Source organism: Bidens hawaiensis, unplaced genomic scaffold (genome assembly GCF_021521415.1).
Source record: "Bidens hawaiensis isolate Kalapana, Puna unplaced genomic scaffold, B.hawaiensis_p1.1 tig00039655_1, whole genome shotgun sequence".
Classification (NCBI taxonomy): domain Eukaryota; kingdom Viridiplantae; phylum Streptophyta; class Magnoliopsida; order Asterales; family Asteraceae; genus Bidens; species Bidens hawaiensis.
The window spans coordinates 15,112-41,672 of record NW_027505622.1 but is presented as its reverse complement, the minus strand read 5'-3'; the positions used below and the strand labels follow the sequence as shown (position 1 = coordinate 41,672).

At 37.7% G+C, this 26,561-nt stretch overlaps 1 protein-coding gene and 2 pseudogenes across 1 annotated transcript; 1 reads left to right on the top strand and 2 right to left on the bottom strand.

Moving 5' to 3' along the window:
• Positions 1–476: 476 nt before the first annotated feature.
• Positions 477–2,465, bottom strand: LOC143614329 (pentatricopeptide repeat-containing protein At2g22410, mitochondrial pseudogene; annotated as a pseudogene).
• Positions 2,466–16,114: 13,649 nt separating this feature from the next.
• LOC143614326 (glucan endo-1,3-beta-glucosidase 14-like) lies at positions 16,115–18,796 on the top strand. Its single transcript, XM_077087799.1, has 3 exons — positions 16,115–16,264; positions 16,884–17,914; positions 18,006–18,796. Exons 1-3 carry the CDS (start codon positions 16,219–16,221, stop codon positions 18,060–18,062), a joined length of 1,134 nt encoding a protein of 377 aa, XP_076943914.1. The 5' UTR covers positions 16,115–16,218; the 3' UTR covers positions 18,063–18,796.
• Positions 18,797–25,577: 6,781 nt separating this feature from the next.
• LOC143614328 (putative mitochondrial protein AtMg00820 pseudogene) lies at positions 25,578–25,949 on the bottom strand (annotated as a pseudogene).
• Between the last annotated feature and the right edge of the window lie 612 nt (positions 25,950–26,561).

Below are 26,561 nucleotides of genomic sequence, written 5' to 3'. Positions count from 1 at the left end.
TTAGGGGCTTTATATGTCAATATTTGGTGCTATTGAACACATCTTATTAGTTAGGTCGATGCCAGACTCATGCGACTCTTAGACTCCCGCCAAGATTAGCCTTTTAACCCAACTTGACATCGATTTTAAGAGACTAGATGCAGAATGCAAGATTCGTAACCAAATGAAGCTTTATTGATTGCTAAGAAACTTACAATGATAGCTTACAAGATAAACTGTTGAACATTGGAGGGGTGAGTTTACATGATCAGCCCTACATATATAGTTGCTAGCCACACTAGCAATCTAGACTGTTCTACAAAGTATCTAGCTTATTTTCATAATGTCTCTAAAACAATTATAGCGCATATCGTGCGAGAAATCTCCAGACTAATCTAAAGATACATGTGGCCCTTTTCCATAAATATATGCACATCTTGAGCAAATGAGCAAGAAGAAAATAAGCTATACTAGTATATAACTTACATTAGAAAGGTGCCAAATATCACATTGATTTTCTATTGACTTCAAATGAAGTGTTAACTGATCCAACAACTCATACACACTACTTTACAACTCATTTCTCTTATCATCAACCATAAACTCATAAGAATTTCCATTAACTTCAACAGAGCTAACACCTCTACTCTTCTTAATCCCTTGATCCTTCATTAACCTCCTTATGTTCTTCACATCTTGCCATCTTTTAGCTTCACAAAACATGTTTGATACAAGCACATATATTCCCGAACCATACGGTTCTAACTCCAACACTTGTTTCAATATTTGCTTCCCGATTTCAGCATTCTCATGAATCCTACAAGCCCCAAGCAACGCACCCCAAATTACAACATCCGGTTTCATTGGCATTTCGTTTATTAACTTTATAGCATCTCCAAATAGCCCTAACCGCCCATACAGATCAATCATACAAGCATAGTGCTCTAGTTTACATGGTATCTTGTAAACTTCTTTCATTTTGTTAAAATAGAGTTTACCAGTTTCTGTAAGACCACTATGACAGCAAGCCGAAAGCAAGCCCATGAAGGTGATGTCATCAGGGTGCACCCCATGAGCCTGCATGTTCTCAAAGAGCTCAACCGCTTCAAAACCACACCCGTGTAATGCAAGTGCACTGATCATAACGTTCCAAGAAACATGATTCTTTTCGGGCATGTTAAAAAACAAACCTTTAGAAGTCTCTAACAACCCGCATTTGGCATAAAAGTCTATCAATGAATTGTATAATGTCACACTTGGTGTTACATTGTTTGATATTATATAATTATGGATGCTTTTTCCTGTTTCCAAGAGTTGACTGCATGCTGAAAGAACACTAGCCAGAGTTGACTCATCCGGATTTACTCCGGCTTTAAATATGTCATTATAAAGCCCGAATGCTTCATTATACCAACCTTTTTGTAAATAGCATGAAATCATTGAGTTCCAAGAAACAACGTTTTTCACAGGCATTTGGTGAAACATATTCTTTGCGACCTCCACGAGCCCGCGTTTAGCATATGCACTAACCATGGACGTCCATGAAACCACGTTTTTATGACTCATTCGGTCGAAAAACACTTGAGCTGACCGCAAATTCCCACATTTCGCATACATGTCCACAATAGCATTTTGCACATAAACATCAATATGAATTCCGGTTGTCACAATATACGAATGTATTAACCCTCCCAACACTTCTTGGCAATTATGTGAACAGACCGAAAGCAGGTTAACAAACGTAAAATCATCAGGCTTTACACCAAAACCCCTCATTTCTCGAAACAATACAAACGCTTCTATACAATAACCTAACTTAGCGTACCCACCCATCATACTATTCCACGAAACCACACTCTTATCAAACATATCATCAAACACCTTTCTTGCATCCTTAACATCCCCACAACTGCAATACAAACTAATCAACCCGTTTTGCACGTAAACATGTGACTCGTATCCCGCCTTTATAACCCGAACATGCACAAAAACCCCATCTAAAAGCCTCGTTAACACCGCACACACCTTAATAACAAACGGGTACATGTACTCATTCGGTGAGATTCCTACACAAATCATTTGGTGAAACAGGTGTATAGCCTTTACTGGGTTGTCACTGTTTACATAACCCCTTATTAAACTGTTGTACATGTGTTTATTTGGTTGAGGCAAATGGTCGAACATCTGGTGTGCGTGTTGTAAATCGGGTGTTTCGGATACCGCGCAGAAGGAGATTAGTTTGCTGACTGTGAATGTATCGTGATGGAGTCCGTTAATGATGATTTGGGCGTGAATTAGTTTAAGTTGATTCATTGATTGGCAGTTTTTGAGGTGGTGAATTAGGGTTTGGTGAGCAGGTGAAGTGAAATATGAGAGTGTTTTGGTATGGCGGGAAAGGGTTTTTAAATGTTTGATGGAAGTGAACATGTTCTGTAATCATTTGTAAAACAGAACATCAGGTGTCTGAGAGTGCTAAATAACGTTTGATTCGTCGAGCCTTTAAAAAAGAAATAAGAAAAGTTCGATTGTTGTGTGACAAATGGGAAATTTATGGAAAGTTACAATCCCCGCCGCGGAATGGTGCACCTACACGGCTTCACCGATGTTGTTTTTCAATTGGAAGGTTAAGAGCTAACTACCGAGACTTTGGACTATCCGGATGGGCATACGCATACTATTAGTAATGCTTCACTCATTTATGATAAATAATAAATAAAAAGTTCATTCCATTTCGACAAAAGACATCCTATCTTTTGAGATAAAGAAGGTCGTGAACTTTTTGTACATCGTATGCCTACCTTTTTTGAAATGCTTCCGGTCGGTTTTGGTAGACGGATGCGGGATTGTTACAACCGATATCGTGTATCGATCATAGGATTCACTCTAGCCCAAATTGGGTCGGTTTAGAAACCGATTTCAAAAGAAAAAACCATATCGGATGAGACCAATTACAAACCGAATTTGAAACATGTTTCGTCCCAAACAAGTTTCAAAACCGGATTTCAATTGGATACACTCATGCCAATTTTAAACCAACGGATCATATCGGCCCAAACCGGTTTCAAAACAGGATTTCAACTATATATATTCAACCTAGAGATTTTGGGATCGGTGGTTTTGAATATGGATCCGGCTTACGAATGACGAAAAAGCCCGAGCCCGACGGGTATATGTGAAACCCGAAACAAATGGGGCGGGTATACCCGAAACCTGATGGGTATGGGCCGGGTATGGGATTAGAATTTAAAAATTTTCGCGGGTACGGGCCGGGTATGAGATTAAATGATACCCGGCCCGATTACCCGAAAACACATACCCGTTTACCCGAACCATATACCCGAAAATTCTTTGTATTTTATAGTTTGTGAAGCATATATATATACATATATATACTATAATGATATTATTTTTTTTGTATTTCCACGCTTCTATATATCTAGTGCATTATATTTAAATTTGTAATAATCGTTTTATGAATAAATAAAAGGTATAAAATAATTATAATGATTAGAAAAATGTACTTGAAAGTCCCAACGGGTATACCTGATATCTGATGGGTAATTACTCGGCGGGTAATGGGCCAGGTACGGGACACGGTTTTACAAATGGGTATGTACATGGGATTTCCAATACTCGGCCCGTTGTCATCCCTAAATTCCGGCTTGGTTGTGGACGTGGTGAGTAAAGTTTAAGCTATGGGCCGATTTGTGCATGTAGTCATGTAGACATGTAATGTAATTCGGCCTGGAAGAGTACATTGTATCTATCTGTAGCTAGAAACCCAACATTTGCAAGAGTCCAAAAGTACTATGTTAATTAGGCTTTATTAATGGGCTGAGTGGTTTGAGACTTTTTTTAGATAAGGCCCGCATTTAATAATCAAATCACTAATGAAAGCATTGACACCAACAATAATCGATGTAATAACATAATAAAAAAAAAGAGTAAATGCATCTTCTTGGAGATCACGATGAAAGGCTCTAACTTGGCCCAATCTTCACAATCGAGGATTCGAGGTGTAGACATAAACGCCATTAGATGCTCAATTGGGGAGGATGATTACAAGAAAACTCGATCAGATTACTAATTATTTATGAAAAAATTATATTAAGTGCTAGTCTTTGAAGAGGGTTAATTAACTTTCTCAATGTAAATTATTTGAAAAGATAATCGCTTGCCATTTGACGTGGTTATTCAAATGACTGCTTAGTTATTATTATGTTATAGAGTCTGCTTAGAGCATTCTCATCTCATTCCACATCCTTATCTCTATAATTACACTAAAAAAAACTACATTTCTCTCTCATGTTCAATTAAATAATATGTTTTATATCTTTATCATTAAAGTTTTCTCTCTCATCTACTCACAACCAATCCAACAAATATTAAAAAATAAATAGAGGCAAACAATGTTCCCCAAATGTTTCCCCAAATTTACAAAAAATCACTACATTTTTCTCTTTATCATATAATTTACACTCACAACCACTCAAAACTTCACCCTATAATTTACATACTCTCCTCACATAAATTTAGGGGATGGAATGTGAATGCTCTTAGTACTTTAACTTGATCATGGTCTTCTGATCTTCTTCCTCCTCGATTAGATTAACCTCCTTCTCGCTATCAGCTCTCATCCTTTAAACTTATTACATGCGTAAGCGTAATGTATATATTGATATTTTAATTTCATTATTGATCACTAACATAATTGTCAAGGGTTTTCCAGGGCTTTAGCCTCAGTCACCTTCTAACTTGTTCATTTATATGTTGTAGGTCGGATCTAAGCTCTGGAAGTATAGTTCATGAATGCTAGGCATGATTCACCCTGACTCGGATTTCATTGCACCAACAACCAAATCGAAAAGTTGTGCAAGTGATGTAAATGTTTAACTAGTAATTACAATAATCATAATTTCGCACAATATTGGTCTTCTCGTCACCAAAGCAATCAATAGAAGTGAAAATCACTAAATGGACAAGTTGACCACTTACTTACAAAATAATTTTTGACTTGGAAAGCGTCGACTATAAGTATAACAAGGTCTACGGAAACAACCAATTAAAATAATGCACATGTAAAACCGGGCTAAGCCTTAGTAGGCGTTTAGAAGCGATGACTAGGCTGTTAGAGCATTTTATTCAGTGTCTTGTCATGTATAGGTGTCTAGGGCCCGTAGTTTCAATGTATAGGGCTATTTGTGTCAAATTTGTAATGTATAAGCTCCATGCGTCTAGAATGTAGGCACATGGGAGTCATACGCATCAAACCATGCGCATGGCACAACCTATTTGTAAGGTTGTCTCATGCGTGTGTGACAGGTTTAACCCATTTCATCAATTGAGTTATGTTATGTTGCCAAAATCTCTCCAGAATACACACACACACAATTCACATAAACCTTAATAAATCATAATTGAGAATCAATTGAACGTTTAACACATCAAACACAATTGGTAATGGATTCCGCACATAATTGATACAAGATATCTTAAGTTAGATATGTGTTAGGTTTTCTCATAAGCCTTAGTTGACTGTTTAAATTCAGGGCTTCGCCTTGGCTAAAGTTTAATCTGGCCTTCTCACATGTATCGATGGCATGATTTTTCGCATTGCCCGAGTAGTTGGTTTTGGATATATAGTCTGGTGAAGACTGACTTTTCATGTCAAGTTTGGTAAGTTTTCAACTTGTCCATTTTGATAATTCCCCCGAAATTAAATCTACTTCATAAATATGCAAATAAAAACCAATACTAAGAGAGAAAAGAGTTAAAATTAGAAATCAAGGTTTCTTAAGAAGTACAGGAAGACTTAAAATAAAGTCTTCTATATAAATAGGACACTATACTCTTAAATAGAACGTCAATATATGATTTTTAACACGATATAGATCTAAATCATTAACTACTTTGATTCAAATGCTCAGATTTATTCCTAGACTACAAAGAGATATCATAATCATAAGTTGCAAGGAATATAAAATACTCAACGCATGTTAGAAGGTAACAAAAATATCAATAATGCATAATCTGTAAAAAAGAAGTATAAATTAAATTCCACCGAAGATAAATTTCCTATTCCCATTACTGTATCCGACCTGGAACGGAAATTGATATCAAGTAATAGACATTCTAGTATCGAAAATTTCAAGACACCTATGCAAAAACTATGCATCCTGTCACCACTTAAAATTAAAACTCCACTTGTTATCATTCCTGATTGATTGGATCCTTAAAACTAATCCAACCCAAAACTATCAACTTGTTTTTTGAGCTGTTTTCAGCTGGTACGTTTTTGGACTTATAATACTCTGTATGAATTCACACGCATAATATATTTTTCTTATGTTTTAATGAAATTATATAAAATGTATTAGTTTCTTTCAGTTGGAACAGAAGGAAGACCACTTGTAGTTGTAGGTCCTAAATTGGACACAGTATGCCGCCAAAATTGGCTAGTTGCCGACAATATTTATGTTATGTAGTCTTAATTTTCTATCATGGGTTGCTGGACACACGTCGACTAACACATGATCTTACATAAATACGCGTCACCAGCTTTTGTTTTTCAATTTCCTTTTTCGTTTTTCTTCTGGAGTGAGCCCCCACTGGCCTTAACTTATTGAATCCCCCCACCAAACATTGTTCATTTGACTACATATTATTATTATTATTATTAACGCACGTGGATAATATTGCTGTTTTTAATGATATTTTTAATGATTGTTGAAATATTTACCTACTGTCTCAAATAGTCAAATATACAATATTAAATTGTTACAGTCTATTTTTATAAAAACGATAATAAGGTGATGCTATAAAAGTGAAATTACTATACTGTTCTATACTTTTATATGATTAGATAATCGATAAAAGATAAAGTTTGAAGCTTTTGGTTTATATATCGGCGCATCTTTGAAAGCAAGTGTGTAACAACTGGTATTGGGTGTGCATTTGTATAGTTTAATATATTTTTTTATTGATTTTTACAACGTAAAGGGAATAAAACAAATTTGCTGATAAAATCTTGTATTTTCTTTACGATAACACTAGATAAGCATGTCTATGTGATCTGAGCTTTAATGATTAATATGAATCTGAATAATAAATATATGCAAGTTATTGAGTTAGTTGTTTTAAATAAATATATATACAAGTTAGTGTGTTAGCTGATTTGAATCAAATCAATAAAAAGAAGTTTCTAAATCATGAATATAACATTATTGTAGTATATGTGCCCATCTGTTGCATCGGCATATATGATCAAGTTTGCAGTGATGTTCGTCATCATGAGTTAAGTTCATGGTTTGACGTCAAGAAAACCAATTAAAGTGGACCAGGGCTGAAGTTGTAGTCTTATGGTGTTGGTAATTTCGGACTTCAAGGCACAAGTTAGTGAACTTGATAGACCAACAATGACAAGTAGGTCATATATAGTTAGCTATGTTTCCTAATTACCTTTTAATTAACATCGGTAATTTCTTAGTTACCAACTTATAGTTAGTTTAAATAAATCGAGTTATGCTTAGACATTATAAAGCATATGAGATATAACTGATTTAGAGTTTCAAGAGTGAGATAAGAAAGAAACCTAAAGTTAGTGTGTTAATTTTTTGTTTTGATGAGTTATATCACTTCATTCTTGATATTGTTCAAGAATATATGTTGTGTCATATATGTATTTAGAAAGAAAGAAATTATAACTAAAAGACACGAAGAAAAACGATAATTACAATATTTTTACATCCGTCATCGATCTAGCTTGAATAATTTTATGAGCCCATGTCTATGAGAACCATAAAATATTCCATTATCGTTCTTGATTCACGATCTTTGTAAAACATGTTAAGTATCATGTGCTCATTATACCCAAGATTCTAGCATTGTTGTCATTAGATGGATAATCGACTATTCAATTTATCTTCAGTATTTTCCTTCTAGAACATTTTCTTGCGTCCAAGTTTTCTTTTAATAGCGATGGTCACCCAAAATGTTTATCTAAGCTCTAAGGAAGGTTTAAACAATTAAACATGAGATCCTTTGAATACCATTCAGTTGCGTTAATACTAGGTTATCTTGTGATGGTTGATAGTGTCTTTTTAGTCTTAAATGTTAATCCTTAAAGAATAATGTATAACTTTTCTCAAACGAATGCGCAATCTTTCATTAATATACGATTTAGAGCACTCCACATATACTAATATTAACGTATTACTAGTCAAATAGAGTCGGTTAATAAAATGAGAAATAAAAGCAACAGTATCACTAAATAAAAAAGACAAACCAAATTGTATTTATCATGCACCCACGTTACTTATTTGTTTCTAGTATGGGTTACTGAAAAAACATAAGTAACTGTAAAAATAAAATTTACAAATTACAATTTAATTGGTAAGACAAGTAATTAAAATCAAACTTTGATGCACTGAACCAAATCTTTTAGTGATTTGATATGTCAAATGACTACTGCGGATAGAAAAGAAAAGATAAAGCAAGAAAAGGCACATATCCTTAATGGATAAGTTTCTTTATTAATCAATAACCATTAATTATACAATGCAGTGTGCTTATTTTGTGTGTAAATTATATTTTATATATTTTTCTTTCAGTGACATGTAAACGCATAATAAATTCCTAATTTCATAACTCGTACGTGTTAGATAAATTTATTTCATCGTTTTATTTGAAATTGTCACTCTTAGCACATCTTCAATACATTAATTTACTTTCAAACCACTTAGGGGACACGGTTCCCTGAATCCAACTTATATTTCCCGATTTGGGGGGTCGGGGTGTTTTCTCCCGGATCCAAACTTCCCACTTTCTTTCTTTGATCTATCATTTTTACTTGCACTTTGGTGACTTCCGGTTTCTCCATTTACATCCTCCACCTCATAACCTTTCACCTCCACCTCATCTCTCAATTTTCCCCATTCTCATTTCCTCGAATCAACTCGTTGTGCTCTTAGTTTAAACTGTCAATTCTTTTGATCCTTGATTGGTAATAATTGGTATACTTCAAACCCAATTGTATGTTTGAAATGTCATTCCTTTCGAAATCTCGAAGGATATTAGATATTTAAACATGAGTCTAATCATGTTTTAAGATGGCCTTAACTCCTACTTGCCGGTCATTGGCAACGCTGAGCCATCCGGCTTCAACGATAATTTATGGGATCTCCCTGATCTGACCAGGGGCAAGGGATATTTTCACTTCATAAAGATATAAAATGCAACCATGTTAATCATCTATATTTCAAGGGAATTCCGAGCTAAATTGATATTCAATTTGGATTGATTCTCTCCAATTTTTATTTTAGTTTCTTTATTTCAAATTATGTCTTGTCTTTTTTACTTTTTAAAAACCCTTGGACGTTTAATTTAACTAGACAGTAGCAAGAATTTGGTATTAAGAGTTATCACGTCTTTGGATCAATACATGGTTCTTATCATACCATACTATGTCAACAATAGGTACACTTGCTTGTTGGATAATAGAGTTAAAGTAAATGTCATTTTATTTATAAAAATATATCCCAAAAACATATATTACCCTACAAGCACCAATATTGTGTGCATACACTACATTGCTTATTGTTTTTGTGTGATGAACTCGTATAATTGTCCATCGAGCTTGGAGTACACCAAAAGCTCTCTCGACAATTCTTTCTTTACATACTCACGATACTTTTTAAAAGCCTTAAATTTCTCTCTTAGTGGAAATGTGAAACTAGACTATCATGGTCATTTAGGATATATTCCATCTGCAAGATAATATCTTTTCGTATATTTTGGATTGTTCATTGTAAAAAGTTACAATGACGTGCATTATGGTTGAACATTTTGTTAAACAGTACTTGTATTAATTGATCATGTTTATGTCATTATTAGAATCCGCTACTCCAAAATAAGCATACAAGATCCATAGGTCATATGATGAAACTACCCGAAGCATAATAGTGGGATGTCCGTCGCCACCTCATGTATGTATATTGACATTTCTATGCAACCAGACAGTTTTTCTAAGCCCAACACATACTAAGGTGAGGTCGTATGAGGCAACTTGATAACTACCCTACTCAAGTACTCAACAATCACAACAAGATGCTGAAAATTAAAACCTAAATCAAATGCGTGAAGAGACAGAGAGATATGAAGTTGTATGAACTGATTTTGAGCAATCAACTGTCAATAAATCACTTACATTATATGCTCCTTTGAAATAGAGTGAGCAATTCCAACACTTGTAATTTTGAAGCTCCCATCTAGCTAGACGTACACTTGTGACCATAACCTCTACATTCTAAGGTAGCGTTTGGTATACAAGAATGATAATAGGAATGGAATGATTTATTGCGTGAGATTGAAAAAAGTGATGTTTGGTTACCTAATAGAATGAAATAATTACACATGGAATCTCATTCCATTTAAACCATTCATTCATATCCTCTTCTTTTTTTTTTCAATCTATTCCTCTTTCACCATACTTTCTCAACAACAACAACACCACCTAACAACAACAACAATCACCACCACCTGACCGCCACCGTCGCCACCACAACCTCAGCCTCCAACATTGCCGCCGCCACCACCACCAGCGCTACCAATCGTTGCCGCCAACATTGTCGTCATAACCACCGCAACTATTGTCACCGTCGCCGCCTAACCATCACCACCACCACCAGTGTCGCTGCCTGACCACCGCCACCACTCGCTGCCACCCTACCATCACCATCACTACCATTGCTATCATACCCTGACCACCGCCACCACCACAACCACCGCCCTGCCGCCTGACCGCCACCACCACTAGTACCGTCGCCATCGCTACCACCATTTTCTTAGTCGGAGCTACCACCACCGTCCCCATTGCAGTATTTTTTTATTTTGGTGAAAAAGATATTTTAAGCTAAAAATGTTTTTATTATGTTTATTTTATTCTTACAATTTTTTTTAAATATGAAACAACATAAAGTAATAATTCATTTCATTCTCATAGGTTAATCAAACAAGACAAAGGAATGATAATAATCCTTATCATTTCCTTATTCATTCCATTCTTTTTCTCATTTCATTCCCCCTTTATTCCATTGCATCCTATCAAACATACCCTAACCCTCTAAGTAACAACTATAACGCACATACACATCCAAACTAACAGTATCCAATGACATTTTTAGTAAGAACTGAATTGCGTATATATTAATAACGATATATTTTGTAAATTGTTACAATAATACAAACTTGTAATATAGACGTAATATAAATTCTAGTAGATAATCAAAGAGATGTATGTATAATTAATATGATCAAATTATTCATATAGAGATGCATGTACAATTTGATCAAATTCATAGGTAAGCGCAAATGTTAAAACAATTGTATAATGTAGTAGTTTAATATAATATGGTGCTTATGTTTATTTAAAAGATTTGTGGTTAGCTACTTGCTACCCTCTGTGTTTTTAATGAAAGTTGGTTGCTAAAACAAAAGAAAGAAAAAGTATTTAATAGCATACCAAAGCTACTCTATTCAGAATTTGGCATTGATTGTATTGGGGTGCATGATTTTTTGGAACACCGTATATGCCATTATAAAATTTGTGTAAATTTGTATACGAGGCCTTGCATACACATCAATATAAAACAGACAACATAACGGTGTGCATTCATAGTGATGAATATTGGATAAGAGGTAAAGATATATAGAGTGAGTATTCCTAAAGCATTAATAATTAGTTTAGAGTTTAGACGATACATGGAGACAGAAATTGGTGAAGACTGATCGGTTCGAGACAAAGGCAAAAGTCCATCTTTGAATTATGCCTAGAATTTTGGCTTCGTAGTTGTTTTGTAATATTTAGAGTGGAGTGCAAGTATCTCCTTCGGGTGACAAAATGTTGTTTAGGTGGTAGCTTCTATTTTAGTGTCTGTAACACGGTGGTCCTAGCTATCCTCTTGCTAGGCCCTCTTGGTTGAATCTGACCTGAACCATGACGATGTTTTCACGGATTTCGAGATGAACGAACCACGTCTTGATCTTCTTCTCCGGCTGGTTGGGATCTGCAATGACTTTTTGGGGGTGTGGAGGTGACCGCTAAGAAATCTCCAGGATCTCTTGTTCACAGACACAAAAATATGGTGCTGGCTCTTATTGAGAATGACCCACCCCTAATAAGGAGGTGGAGACCTCCTTATATAGGGAGCCTCATGGCCACCATCATGGTACCCTAATGGGCCTAGCCCAGTTAGGGTTACCTCCACAAAACCCCCTCAGCCCAATAACATTGTATTAGTCCATATAATAAAATAAGCCAAACATAATAAATTTAGGGTCGTAAAACCGGGTTTAGTACCATACCCCTACAAGCCCCCCCAAGTCCAGCGTTGCTCTTGGGCGCGCAAGCGTTTAGGTGGAGCGCTGGACTTTATGAGGTGTGTTAGGGCGTGAGGCGGTTTTTTCCCTTTTCTTCGGCCTTATCTTTATTGTCTTTGAGTTTTGGGAGGTTTTCTTCATGATGGTGACGTGTTGTGGTTTTTATGATAATGATGGTGCACTAGCATGAAGAAGATATAGCACGCCGAATAATAAAAGCCTGCGCGCGAGGCGACTTACGAGCTATGAGAATAATAAAGCTTGCGCGCGAGGCGACTTATGAGCTATGAGAATAATAAAAGCTTGCGCGCGAGGCGACTTACGAGCTATAAGAATAATAAAGCTTGCGCGCGTGAGGCGACTTACGAGCTGTAAAAATAATGAAGCCTGCGCGCGAGGCGACTTATGGATCTATGAGAATAATGAAGCCTGCGCGCGTGGCGTCTTACGAGCTATAAGAATAATAAAAGCTTGCGCGCGAGGCGTCTTACGAGCTATATGAATAATAAAGCTTGCGCGCGTGAGGCGACTTACGAGCTTTAAAAATAATGAAGCCTGCGCGCGAGGCGACTTACGGATCTATGAGAATAATAAATCCTGCGCGCGTGGCGTCTTACGAGCTATAAGAATAATAAAAGCTTGCGCGCGAGGCGTCTTACGAGCTATATGAATAATGAATCTTGCGCGCGTGAGGCGACTTACGAGCTGTAAAAATAATGAAGCCTGCGCGCGAGGCGACTTACGGATCTATGAGAATAATGAAGCCTGCGCGCGTGGCGTCTTACGAGCTATAAGAATAATAAAAGCTTGCGCGCGAGGCGTCTTACGAGCTATAAGAATAATAAAAGCTTGCGCGCGAGGCGTCTTACGAGCTATATGAATAATAAAGCTTGCGCGCGCGAGGCGACTTACGAGCTGTAAAAATAATGAAGCCTGCGTGCGAGGCGACTTATGGATCTATGAGAATTATGAAGCCTGTGCGCGTGGCGTCTTACGAGCTATAAGAATAATAAAAGCTTGCGCGCGAGGCGTCTTACGAGCTATATGAATAATAAAGCTTGCGCGCGTAAGGCGACTTACGAGCTGTAAAAATAATGAAGCCTGCGCGCGAGGCGACTTACGGATCTATGAGAATAATGAAGCCTGCGCGCGTGGCGTCTTACGAGCTATAAGAATAATAAAAGCTTGCGCGCGAGGCGACTTACGAGCTATAAAATGATGATAATGACTGGCCCACAAGGGCCTCCTCCGCGCAGGATGAATATCCCGGCCTGTTTTCAAAATAATAATGGAGGCACAAATGGCCAGATAATAATAGTGATGTCATAGGTGTTTGTGCGGCTCGTAGCCGAACCTGCAAAAACATGTCAACTAAAAGTGGATGTATTGCATGGTTCCCATCCTCGGGCAAATTATGAGGTGTGCCCAACCTTTAAGCTTGGCGCGTGGCCTATGGGTTTATGAGGATTCCCAACCTTTAAGTTTGGCGCGTAGCCATATGGGATATTATGAGGATTCCCAACCTTTAAGTATGGCGCGTAGCCATATGGGATATTATGAGGATTCCTAACCTTTAAGTATGGCGCGTAGCCATATGGGATATTATGAGGATTCCCAACCTTTAAGTATGGCGCGTAGCCATATGGGATATTATGAGGATTCCCAACCTTTAAGTATGGCGCGTAGCCATATGAGTACAATCATGGTTGTTCTTATCCTGATTTGGATTAGACTGTTCATTTGTTATGTCGCTTACGCGCGGCCTGCGCAATGTCTCCTCTATTCTCACGCGCAGATGTGGTGCGTGAGCGTGCATGATGCGTGAGCATCTAATATGCATGAGCGTACGCGAAGCCCAATAACATATGTGATGCGTGAGCATATGAGATGCGTGAGCATGTGATATGCGTGAGCATACGTGATGCGTGAGCATATGTGGTATGCGTGAGCATACGTGCTACGCGTGAGCATGCGTGATGCGTGAGCATGTGATATGCGCCACGAGCATAGGTTTTGGCTGTCTTCATGAGCATGTGATATGCGTGAGCTGTGGCGTAGAGTAATCGCCGGGAGCGCGCATGCGATCCGCTGTGGCGTAGAGTGATCGCCGGGAGCGCGCATTCGACCCGCTGTGACGTAGAGTGATCGCCGGGAGCGCGCATGCAAGTCGCTGTGGCGTAGAGTGATCGCCGGGAGCGCGCATGCGACCCGCTGTGGCATAGAGTGATCGCCGGGGGTGCGGATGCGACCCGCTGTGGCGTAGAGTGATCGCCGGGAGCGCGTATGCGACCCGCTGTGGCGTAGAGTGATCGCCGGGGGCGCGCATGCGACCCGCTGTGGCGTAGAGTGATCGCCGGGGGCGCGCATGCGACCCGCTGTGGCGTAGAGTGATCGCCGGGGGCGCGCATGCGACCCGCTGTGGCGTAGAGTGATCGCCGGGGGCGCGCATGCGACCCGCTGTGGCGTAGAGTGATCGCCGGGGGCGCGCATGCGACCCGCTGTGGCGTAGAGTGATCGCCGGGAGCGCGCATGCGGCCCGCTGTGGCGTAGAGTGATCGCCGGGGGCGCGCATGCGACCCGCTGTGGCGTAGAGTGATCGCCGGGAGCGCGCATGCGGCCCGCTGTGGCGTAGAGTGATCGCCGGGAGCGCGCATGCGGAATCCGAAGTTGATCCACAGGGAGCGATTTTGATCCGCGGTGGCGCACACGATCTAGAGATTTTGAATATCCACATCAGGTAGGTTTTATGTAAAACCAACAGATCTAATAGGATTTATAGATCTATGAATATGAAGTGTGACTGTTGCTCAAACGAACCCAGATCTGAAAAAATCATAACTAGATTTGGTATATTTCACTTAGAAAAAACACAGATCTAAGGGTTTTCCCCAAAAGTTCGGTGGTATTTCTTCCTGTGTATTTCCAGATCTGGAAGTATTTTTTAGATCTACGGATTTTTGGATTTTCATAGAACATATCTGAAAGAAGAAACCGTAGACCCGAGATATTGATGAACAGATCGGAGGGCCGAGACGAGAAGCGAAGCGTGGTTCATTGCCGTCCCACGGATGGCGCCAATGTCGAAGCACGAGATGAATTTGACCTGATCCATGACGATGTTTCCACGGATTTCGAGATGAACGAACCACGTCTTGATCTTCTTCTCCGGCTGGTTGGGATCTGCAATGACTTTTTGGGGGTGTGGAGGTGACCGCTAAGAAATCTCCAGGATCTCTTGTTCACAGACACAAAAATATGGTGGTGGCTCTTATTGAGAATGACCAACCCCTAATAAGGAGGTGGAGACCTCCTTATATAGGGAGCCTCATGGCCACCATCATGGTACCCTAATGGGCCTAGCCCAGTTAGGGTTACCTCCACAAAACCCCCTCAGCCCAATAACATTGTATTAGTCCATATAATAAAATAAGCCAAACATAATAAATTTAGGGTCGTAAAACCGGGTTTAGTACCATACCCCTACAAATAATAATAATAATAATAATAATAATAATATATCCCACTTGGTTTGGCGGCAGGATTTCAACTGCAGGTCAAAGTCATGAGTCAAAACCTTCCATAGGGATGGATATGTTTAAAAATATTTAACACGGTCAAAAACATGGTCTCTTGAACATATACATAGCCTAAAGAAGAAATGACGCAGCAAACACGTGATATCCACTTACTTGCTGGCCCCAGAGACACTTCGAGGTATGATCACAAACTTATATAAATAACACTCCCTCGTATTCCATTTCAACACAAACTTAATAATTGCTCACACAAATCCCATAACACTAGTTTCTAAAACCCACCACCACAAGTAGAGGAGCTAGCTGGTAACTGGTAATCTCACTGTCAATGGCTGCTATGGTTCATACACTTCTTTTGCTCTTCACTTTCACCGGTATGTCATCTTCTTCATCTCTGATTTTAATTCACTACCTTTTGCTAAATATTTAAACATCAACAAATCGTCATATTTCAATTCATGCCTTAAAATGCCCGATTTACTGGTTTTGGCTACTAAGACGTTTAGTGATGTTCAAAGATTTCAAGCAGGATTCTTTTCAATCTCGATTTTTCGATGTTTGAAATTTCAGTTTGAATCAAGTTGGGTTCCATAAATAGGTCTTATTTTGTTGTTGGCACCAATAAAACTAATAAGGTTTTTGAGATTACTATTATCAAAAAGATTTTATTAACTACATATTCTTTCTTAAAATACAAAAACTAAAATATTTTCATATTTAAAAATCAAATTTAACCCATATGAGCCAATCAACTATAGTAATACTCGATCTAACAATCACCCATAAAGAAAAGTTACTATCTTTATTTCCTCCACATTTTGTTTGGACTTGTGTTACTTTCTTGTTTGTCATTCATTTGTTTTTTTAAATGCAATACATTTAATGATTGGTTAATAATATTTTAAAATGAAGGTCGGTGTTAAAAAATATCGTGTGTTCTAGACAAACCATAATATATATATATAATATAAAAACGTGATATCTTTGCTGCAGGATTATTTGTTGGCACATATACCCTTGGAGTTGGGATAAATTACGGACAAATAGCCGACAATCTCCCGCCACCATCACACGTACAAACCATGCTAAAATCTTTGAACATCACTAGAGTTAAGCTCTACGATGCCGATCCAAAAGTCCTAGGTTCTTTCTCAAACTCCGACGTCGAGTTCATCATCGGATTAGGAAACGAATACCTTCCAAGAATGCAAGATCCTCAAGAAGCCCAAATATGGATCCAACAAAAGGTACAACCTTATCTTTCTCAAACCAAGATCACATGTATCACTGTCGGGAATGAAATACTAGGAGGACAAGATACTCAATTACCACAATATCTATATCCCGCCATGAAAACAATGTATGAAGCTTTGGTTAACCTTGGATTACACAAACAAGTGTACATCACCACAGCCCATTCCCTTCAAATACTAGCAACATCTTTCCCGCCATCGCAAGGCGCATTTCGGGAAGATTTGGTTCAATATTTACAACCCATTCTTGCATTTCATGCCCAAACTAATTCACCCTTTTTAATTAATGTGTACCCTTACTTTGCCTATAAAAACGACCCGAATAATGTGAAGTTGGAATACGTTCTTTTTGAACCAAATGCGGGGGCTATTGATCCGAACACCAATTTGAATTATGATAACATGTTATATGCTCAAATTGATGCGGTTTACTCGGCTATAAGGGCGTTGAACTATGGTAACATTCAAGTGCAAATATCTGAGACTGGATGGCCTTCAAAGGGTGATGAGAATGAATTTGGGGCTACTGTTGAAAACGCAGGGATTTATCATAAGAATTTGATTCAAAGAATGCAGAAACGAGAGGGGACGCCAGCGAACCCGTCGCAACCAATTGACATCTATGTTTTTGCCCTTTTTAATGAGAACTTGAAGCCTGGCCCGACTTCTGAGAGAAACTATGGATTGTATTATCCTAGTGGTACTCCGGTTTATAATCTCGGTGTGCAAAATGATCTTCCTCGTATGCATTTTTCGGCCTCTTGGAAAAATGTAAGAAAATGGTCTTCTTGTCCTCGTGTTACTTCGGTTTAGATATAAATTATCGAGTTTTAATTGTTTTGTTTTTCTTAAACTTGTGTAGGGCTTCTCAAGATTCAATCTGCTCATTTTGCTTGTTGGATTCTTGATCATTGCTTAAAGATAGCAAATTCACTATTATTTAGCTTATAAGAATGCACATGGTAGTCTTAATTAGAGGTAACACCTTGAACTCCACTTATTTCAACTATTTGTTTCAAGGCTATATGATAGGATCATAATATTATTCATGCCCAATTTCTTGATTATGATACAAAAAACTTTTCTTGGTCTCTAGCAGTATATTTGTCATTTCCATGTTTAATGATCACTATAGTATATATATTTTTACATATTTCGGAAGGCAAACCCGCAACAAGTTGCGTCGCTGACCTCTTTTAGATTGCAAAACAAGTCTTTTATAAACTACATTGAATTTTGTAATTAAACAAACCTAATGACACTGTGCATGGACAGAACTAGAAGTGTTTAGGGTTTGTGGATATATGCATAAAGTTGCTACCAATTTTAAAAGTAGAAAGGTCAATTTAATGAAATATTTAAAGATGCACATGCACCCTTTGGTGGTCTTTTATCGACATACACGTTTTGTATCAGCCTTTTAACTCAGCATGGGGTGTAACGATGTTGATGCCTTAATGTCACTTTCTCCTTTTCTTGTAAATATTACGTACTATTGAATGTTCATCTCTTTGGTCCAACTTGGTTGTCTTTCAATTTTTAAATTTTTAAAATTTTAAGACTGTTTCCTTTTCTCAAACCTTTGAACATAAAAAGCCTTTGACGTCACTAGTAGGATAAGTGTTCCTATCCGGGTTCACCTTTTGGCTCCCATCGAAAGGGATGTGTTATTCATACACCTTTTTATAGTCTGTACTTGTGGGATGTGTTATTCATACACCCTTTATAGGGTGTATATATAGATAGGGTGTGTGTTAAGAGGGTGTGTGAATAACTAAAAAGGATATATGAATAACCATTGCCCATAAAAAAACCAAACATTCAGACAAGGATATTTTAGTACCTAATTGACTGTTCGGTTATAGTCTGTACTTGTTGGTTGTTACAAGTTACAACTATATATTAAAGGATACATTATTACCATAAATAGGAATAATATAACAATGGTTACACATGTCATTACATAGAAGTGGCCATTGGTGTTTGCCAGTATTGTGTTCAACTGATTTTTTTTTTAATTTGGAGGTTAAGAACTTAAGATCGATGAATCTAACAATTGTTTTCACGTATAATTTTGCAGGTAGATGAACATTAGGGTAAGCCTTCATTCATGATTACGACATTGGTTTCTGGCCGACGGTCCTGTGTATTGTAGCAGTTGCGATTAAATTTTTTAAACAAGTTATATTTCTTCATAAAGATAGAAAATTCTTCAATCGAGGGTAGTTAACTTTGGTTGTTTTATGATTTTAGATTCTAGTTTTCTAAAGTTATAGAATATTATTAGCTGATTGTATCTGTACATATTGATTATTGATACTTATTTGTATTCCTTTTTTTACCATGGTAATAAAATTATTATAGTAAGCAAGTTAAGTTGTAATTTATTCAAATGATGGTAGTCTAATAGTTTATAACTAACTAGGTTTCTACGTGACGTGTTGCGACGGTCCATTAACGTACATTTAGTTGGTATGAGCTGTGTTTGTTACGATACCAACTCTCTTTGACAATTAATACGTCAACATAAAAACCTGTAGTGATAAAGTAAAAAAACGGCATACGGAAAATAGCAAACACAATGTATAGCATGACACTAAACACCAAAGTTAAATTAGTAAACGATCAAAATACTCGTATAGCATGATATAAAAAATGACAATGTCTTTAGGTAGTAAAACTTGGGCGTTGTGACGAGGAGTCGACGCTCATTGGGTCGGTTACGTTCGTTACGGTGTTCAGACTAAAAAAACTTACATATCTAAAGAAAAAAACACTGGACAAGTGACACAAGATGGTACCACCATGTGGATCAATCAAATTGTTGCGGCCTATGAAGCACGCACGGGGACACCCGGAAGCATGGAGTACCCATCCCGAGGATGTTTTGGGGACGGAAATGCCATGGGGACTCCATGGAGATGTTCCCTAAACGTTTCCGATATTGGGGGACGGATGCAAAACAACTTTGGAAAACGGGGACGACAACTAAAGGTTTCGGGGACGGCTTTCGCCGGATGTTTATTGATTTGGACGGCTTTTAGCGGCCACATTGCGAATTCCAACGGTAAATTCCGGCGCCGGAGCTATAAGAAAAAGAACGGTGGCGGTTGGTAACATTGTTTTGTTTTAGGTTTAAATAAGTTTAGGTCTTTTAACATTAACCCCTGTATCTTTCAATTGTTTTTTATCTAGTCCCTAAAACTTAAAAATTTAATATAAAAAATTTAAAATTAGTTTGTGTATTTAAATATTTAACCCCTTATTTAAATATTTAACCCCTTCTATTATTCTTAGTTTACATTTTGTCTTTAAACTTAAAAATTATATTTAACATTTAATAAAACAAAAAAAAAATCTATCACCTGGCCTTTTGTTTGTTTACTGTTTTTATTTTTTTTCTATTTTTTTACTTTTAAAACATTTTGTAATTTGATGTAGAAAGATATATTTTATTTAATATATATTTTTTATGGTAGTATTTGTCGTATCCATATCTTGATTTTTTGAATTTTGACGTTCCTCGTACCCGTATCCCAGTCCCGTGCTCATTCCCATGCTACATAGGCTGCGGCACCAACCCATTGGTTAGAAAATGAATTATTTTACATTTTATTTTGTTGTAAACGTATAAATGGGTACAATACAAAAGTTTCTAATCAAGATTTAAAGATGTACCCTTTCATGATCTTTTTACGATATCTACATTGCCTAGACGGATTCAATAGTTGCCTTTCTGGCTCAGCATGTGGTGTAACGATGTTGATGCCTCAATGTCCCTCTTTCCTTTCTTCTCTAGCTTATACATCATTAACTTTTTAAACCAAATTAAATCATCTACTTGATCCTCGGTTTTATGTTCGGGTATAACGAGTTGAAACCGGTTGAGATTCTAAATAAAAAAAACTTTACAAAAACATGTTCTTTTAAACTGTTTTATTTGAAAAAAAAATTATATTTCACATGCGTGAATTTAACAATTAATTACATATAAGTAATTTTTTTTATTGTAGCATGTATATGTAATTAATCTTACCAATTTCATATACATCCTTAATTATAATTATAAATCGGTTGGTGTATGGGGATTGGGGACCACTAATATTGCCTAATGCTATGTAATGTTGAAAGTGTTGTTTAGTTGTTTATACTTGTATAACATAATAGATTTACTAACTTTTTAAATATGGCGTTATAATAACAACTAGCGTTATTCAATGTGTCTAACCATAATTAATATTTAAATTTAACCGGATAAGCGTTTATCTTTCACCATCATCCACCTTTTAAGACCAACATCATATGTTAATTTTGAGACTAGATTAATGATGTGAACGAGTCAAGTTTAAAACGAAGTAAGCTCAAACTTTGATTATTCAACTTAAGCTTAAAGGAAGTCGATATATATAAAAGTTTCGTAGGGTTTTATGCTTGACGTCTCATCTTAATCATAAATACCTAAAGGGTAATTAAGGAAAAGATAACCAATAAGTAAAGAGATCAAACATAAAATAATTATTTATTTCGATACTTCGCCATAGTTGAAGCATGAAGATCACAAATACCTAATTTGTCAAGTAGAAACCGTAACCATATAGTAACAAAAGCTTTTTTGAACAAGTTAGTAATATGTTTCTTAGTATCAATTTGTAGCAGCTCACTATCTTTCGACTCAATGAGTTCTCTGACGAAGTAGCAATCCATTTAGACATGTTTCGTGTGTTCATGAAAAACAATATTATTTGCTATGTGTTTGACAACTAGATTATCACGAAATAATCACGTCGGGCCATTCTGGAAGACATCTAAATGTAAAGAGTCATTGAACTCATAAAACTCCACTGACTGTCAATGTATTCACCCCATATTCTGCTTCAGCAGAAGACTTAGATACAACGGATTGCCTTTTCGATTACCAAGAAATATGAGCCCCTCCTATAAGTAAAACATAATCGATTCGTGATCGCCTTCTATCTATCTTAACACCTAAGCCAATCCGAATTAGTAGGGCCGATGAGATTCATCCCACCACTATTACTATTTGGAAGCAAAATACTGGGACCAAGAGTGGACCCTAAAGTATCTGAAAACTCTTATAGCTGCTTCCATATGATTTTGTCGATGATCAGCAACAAATTGACTGAGAACGTTGACGAAATAATTAATGTTGGGTCTAGTGGCTTGTAAATAGAGAAGACATCCCACTAATCATTTATACTTGCCAGCATCAACATGTACTCCATCATCCCTACCAAGTTTGGTGTTTTTCTCCGTAGGAAAAGCATTTGATTTACAACCCATTATACCGCTATCTAGCAAAATATCCATCACATACTTTCTTTGACTAAGAACAAGGCTATCTTTTGTCTCTGCTACTTCGATTCTTAGAAAATGTTCCAGAAGGTCTTTGATGCTAAATTTTCAATCAAGAAAACTCTTTGTATCCTCAAATTTTCTTTGACTTGTTACCCACAATGATAGCATCTTTTACATAAATAAAAGTTGCCACAAATATGTAGTTTTTTTTAATATAAAAAACGAGTGATCGAGTTTAGATTGTTCAAAGCCAAACTCTTGCAAAGCATATCCTAGATGCATGTTTCATCCCATAGAGATATTTCTTTAGCTTACAAACGTTTTCTTCTTTCCCCTTGTCAGAACCTTGTGAGATATGCATGTAAATATGTTCATCCAAGTCACCATACAAAAGCGTATTATTGACATCCAGTTGATGAATTATCAAGTTCTTCTTTACTGTAATTGTCAAAAGTGTACAAACGGTGACAAGTTTTGCCAGCATGGCAAAGGTGTCATGGAAGTCAATTCCTTCCATTTGAGTAACTAACCTTACCTTGGATCTTTATATCTCCTTGTTTGGTTTGTATCTTAATTTGTACACCCACTTTGAATCCAAGGCTCGTTTTATCTCTAGTAGATACTCAATGGTCCACATGCCACTAGTCTCAAGTGCCTGCATTTCTTTATCCATCGGATCTCTCCAACTTCCATTACGAATTGCATGCTTAAAAGTCGTGGCTCATTATTTAAACTGATGGCCAAAAAGTCTTTATGTGAATCAGAAATTTATCATAAGAAATAAAATTTGCAATAGAGTATATCCAGTGGCGGAACTTGAACTTTTAAATAGGACGGCCGAAAATAATGGAAATTAATATTAAGTTCTTACGCATAAAAATCATTTTTTCACCAAATAATGATCATAAATCCTAAAAATAAAAAACAACCGGTTCTTTTAGTTAACTTGATTTGGCTATCAAAAATCATATATTACCACTTCAAAGCTCAAAAAAATTATTGGAAATATATGGGCTATATTTATCGAAACTATATAAGCTATATTTAGCAGTTTTGAGCAAAAAACAGGAGGGTCGGAACCCCTCATCGCCCCTTTAAAGTTCCGCCCATGAGTGTACTGTCAAGTATTGTTGATTGAAATCAAGTGAAATATGATCGATGGATGGTGGGAGATTCACGACAAATAAATAAGTGGAACAGGACAAGTTCAACTCCGTTTTTCTCTGATGTGCTCTTCATATTCTGTTTTTGTTTGGGTTGTAGGTTAGGTCACAATAGCTTGCCCAACGTTTTCAGTTTGGGCCATGGGTTCTACCACTTGGGCCGACCCTTCATTTTATAGCTAATTGCCATGGTTTGCATCATTTTGCATAACAATATCACCTTCATACATATGCTCGTTCTTGTCATTGTTTGGGTTATCGGGTTTCAGCCATAATTTTTTTCTCAACTAGATTATAATTTTTTTTTGACCTTTTTTTCTTTCTTAAGTCCACCATTTAGCACATCTACCTTCAATTTTGTGTAGTTTGCAACAGTGTTGGCCAAACTACTGCTTGATGACTTGCTCGATTTCTTTTCTTTATGTGTCGGTCTTGTTGATGTTTGGTCTTAGCTAAGGTTGGGGATTGAGCCAGTGAAAGCGTCATTTGAACTTGTGTAGTTGCCGAAATCCGATGATTATTTCTTTTATGTGATGGACTGGAAAACTCCTCACTCGTCAATGGAACACGTTACCATTGATAGAATTATGATTGGAATCGTTGCCCATTCTCATTAATTCAGCCCTTTAAATAGGGAATTACAAATACAAGAGATCACCCTAAATTAAGATAAGATCATCTTAATTTATACAAATATTATTAGTTACGACTGTTATCTATTACACCCCCGCAGTCGAAGTGGGAGGTTCTATGATGCTGAGTCTGGACCTGAAATCTTCAAACAAAATCTTCGGTAGGCCTTTGGTGAAGATGTTAGCAATCTGGTATCTTGTAGGTACGTGAAGAATTCGAACCTTCCCCCGTTGCACTTGTTCACGCACAAAGTGTATATCAAGTTCAATATGTTTCGTTCTTTGATGTTGAACCGGGTTTCCTGACAAGTAAATTGCACTTATGTTATCGCAGTATACCAGTGTGGCTGACGATAATGGCCTATGGAGCTCAAGAAGTAAATTCCGGAGCCAACATATTTCAGCTACGACATTTGCGACACCCCTGTATTCAGCCTCAGCGCTCGATCGAGAGACCGTTGATTGGCGTTTTGACGACCATGAGAGAAGGTTGTCACCAAAATACACACAATATCCGGAGGTCGATCTGCGTGTGTCCGGACAGCCTGCCCAGTCAGCATCCGTGTATGCCCGTAACTGTTGAGTACCCGTAGTACCAAGCGTGAGACCGAGATTTTGAGTACCCTTTAAATATCGAAGGATGCGAATTAAGGCATTCCAGTGTGTGACGTGCGGAGCATGCATATGCATACATACCTGTTGAACCGCGTATGATATGTCAGGACGAGTGAATGTCAGATATTGTAGCGCACCAGCTAGACTACGAAACAGCGTTGGATCATTGAATGGGGGGCCGTCTTCGGCACGCATCTTTGATTTTGTTTCGACTGGAGTTGGGACTGACTTGCATGAAGACATTCCAGCTCTCGTTAATATATCTGTAACATAATTACTTTGAGACAAGAACATCCGGTTACCTGTTCTTTCGACCGAAATTCCCAAGAAAAAACTGAGAGGACCGAGGTCCTTCATGGCAAATTCTGATGCAAGTCTAGCCATAAGATTCTTACGGGGCTCGTCGGAGGAAGTCGTCAAAATGATGTCATCAACATATATTAATAAATACGCCATGTGATTGCCGTGATTAAAAACGAACAAAGAGTTGTCACAACGGCTTTGACGAAATCCCAAAGTGGTCACGAAATCCGTAAATCGTTGGTACCATGCACGAGGAGCTTGCTTTAGGCCATATAATGATTTCTTTAGACGACAAATATGATCAGGGTAATCCCGATGTTGAAACCCCATCGGTTGATACATGTATACTGTTTCATTTAAATTTTCGTGTAGAAATGCGTTCGTAACATCTAGCTGGTGAATCGGCTAAGACTGTGTTAAAGCTAAAGATAACACAGTGCGTATAGTTGCGGGTTTAACCACGGGACTAAATGTCTCCCCACAATCAATACCCATTTGTTGATTTCGTCCATCACATACCAACCTTGCTTTATAACGTTCCAACGACCCGTCTGATCTGAATTTGTGGTGGAAAAGCCACATGCTCCATATAACATTCATATCCGGTTGAAGGGGAATTAATTCCCACGTCCCATTTTTAATAAGGGCATCAAATTCAATTTTCATCGCTTGGCGCCTTTCTGGTGTGGACAAGGCATCCGTTGGGTTACGGAGAATAGGTGCTACCGATGTGGTGTTTAGGTTAAAGGTTTGTTTCGGTTTGGTTATTCCATCCATTGAACGGGTACGGATGGTGCAGGTGGCTGTGTTTTGTGGTTGGGGTGGGTTTGGTGGGTTAGTCGTGGGTAAGGGAGGGGTAACCGAGGGCTGTTGTGTTTCTGGTGAAGTGGCCGAAGGCTGTGGTGGGAATACGGGCTGTGGTGGAGGCTGGTTTCTAGGCCGCCTGGAATAGACGAACGGCAGAGTGCTGGTATTTGGGCTATTAGGGGGCAGGTTGGTGTTTGGTGATATAGGGGCGGTGGGTTTTGGATTGCCAACTTGAGACCAAATATTTGGATTAAGGTCATCAGTGAGGAAGTTGTAGTGTTGAAGAGACGGTTTGTTAATAGTTTTGAATGGGAAATTGTTTTCATCAAATCGTACATGTCGACATACGATTATTTTATGTGAGGTGAGGTCGAGACATTTATATCCTTGGTGTTGGGTCGGGTATTAAAGGGCACGGTTTGGATCGGAGTTCCAGTTTGTGAATTGTGGTGTGTGGTATTAAAGGGCAGCACAAGAAACCGAACACTCGTATATGATCGTAGGTCGGCGCGCGATTGTATAGGATGTGTGTCGGTGTACGGTTTTTAAGGGTTTTGGTGGGTAAGATATTAAGAAGGTAAG

Excerpts from the sequence above, each read along its gene's own strand:
- LOC143614326 (XM_077087799.1), top strand. The coding sequence starts at position 16,219 with ATGGCTGCTATGGTTCATACACTTCTTTTGCTCTTCACTTTCACCG. Across the intron at positions 16,265-16,883 it reads TTTGCTCTTCACTTTCACCG|GATTATTTGTTGGCACATAT; the intron begins GTATGTCATCTT and ends TCTTTGCTGCAG. Across the intron at positions 17,915-18,005 it reads TTTCGGCCTCTTGGAAAAAT|GGCTTCTCAAGATTCAATCT; the intron begins GTAAGAAAATGG and ends AAACTTGTGTAG.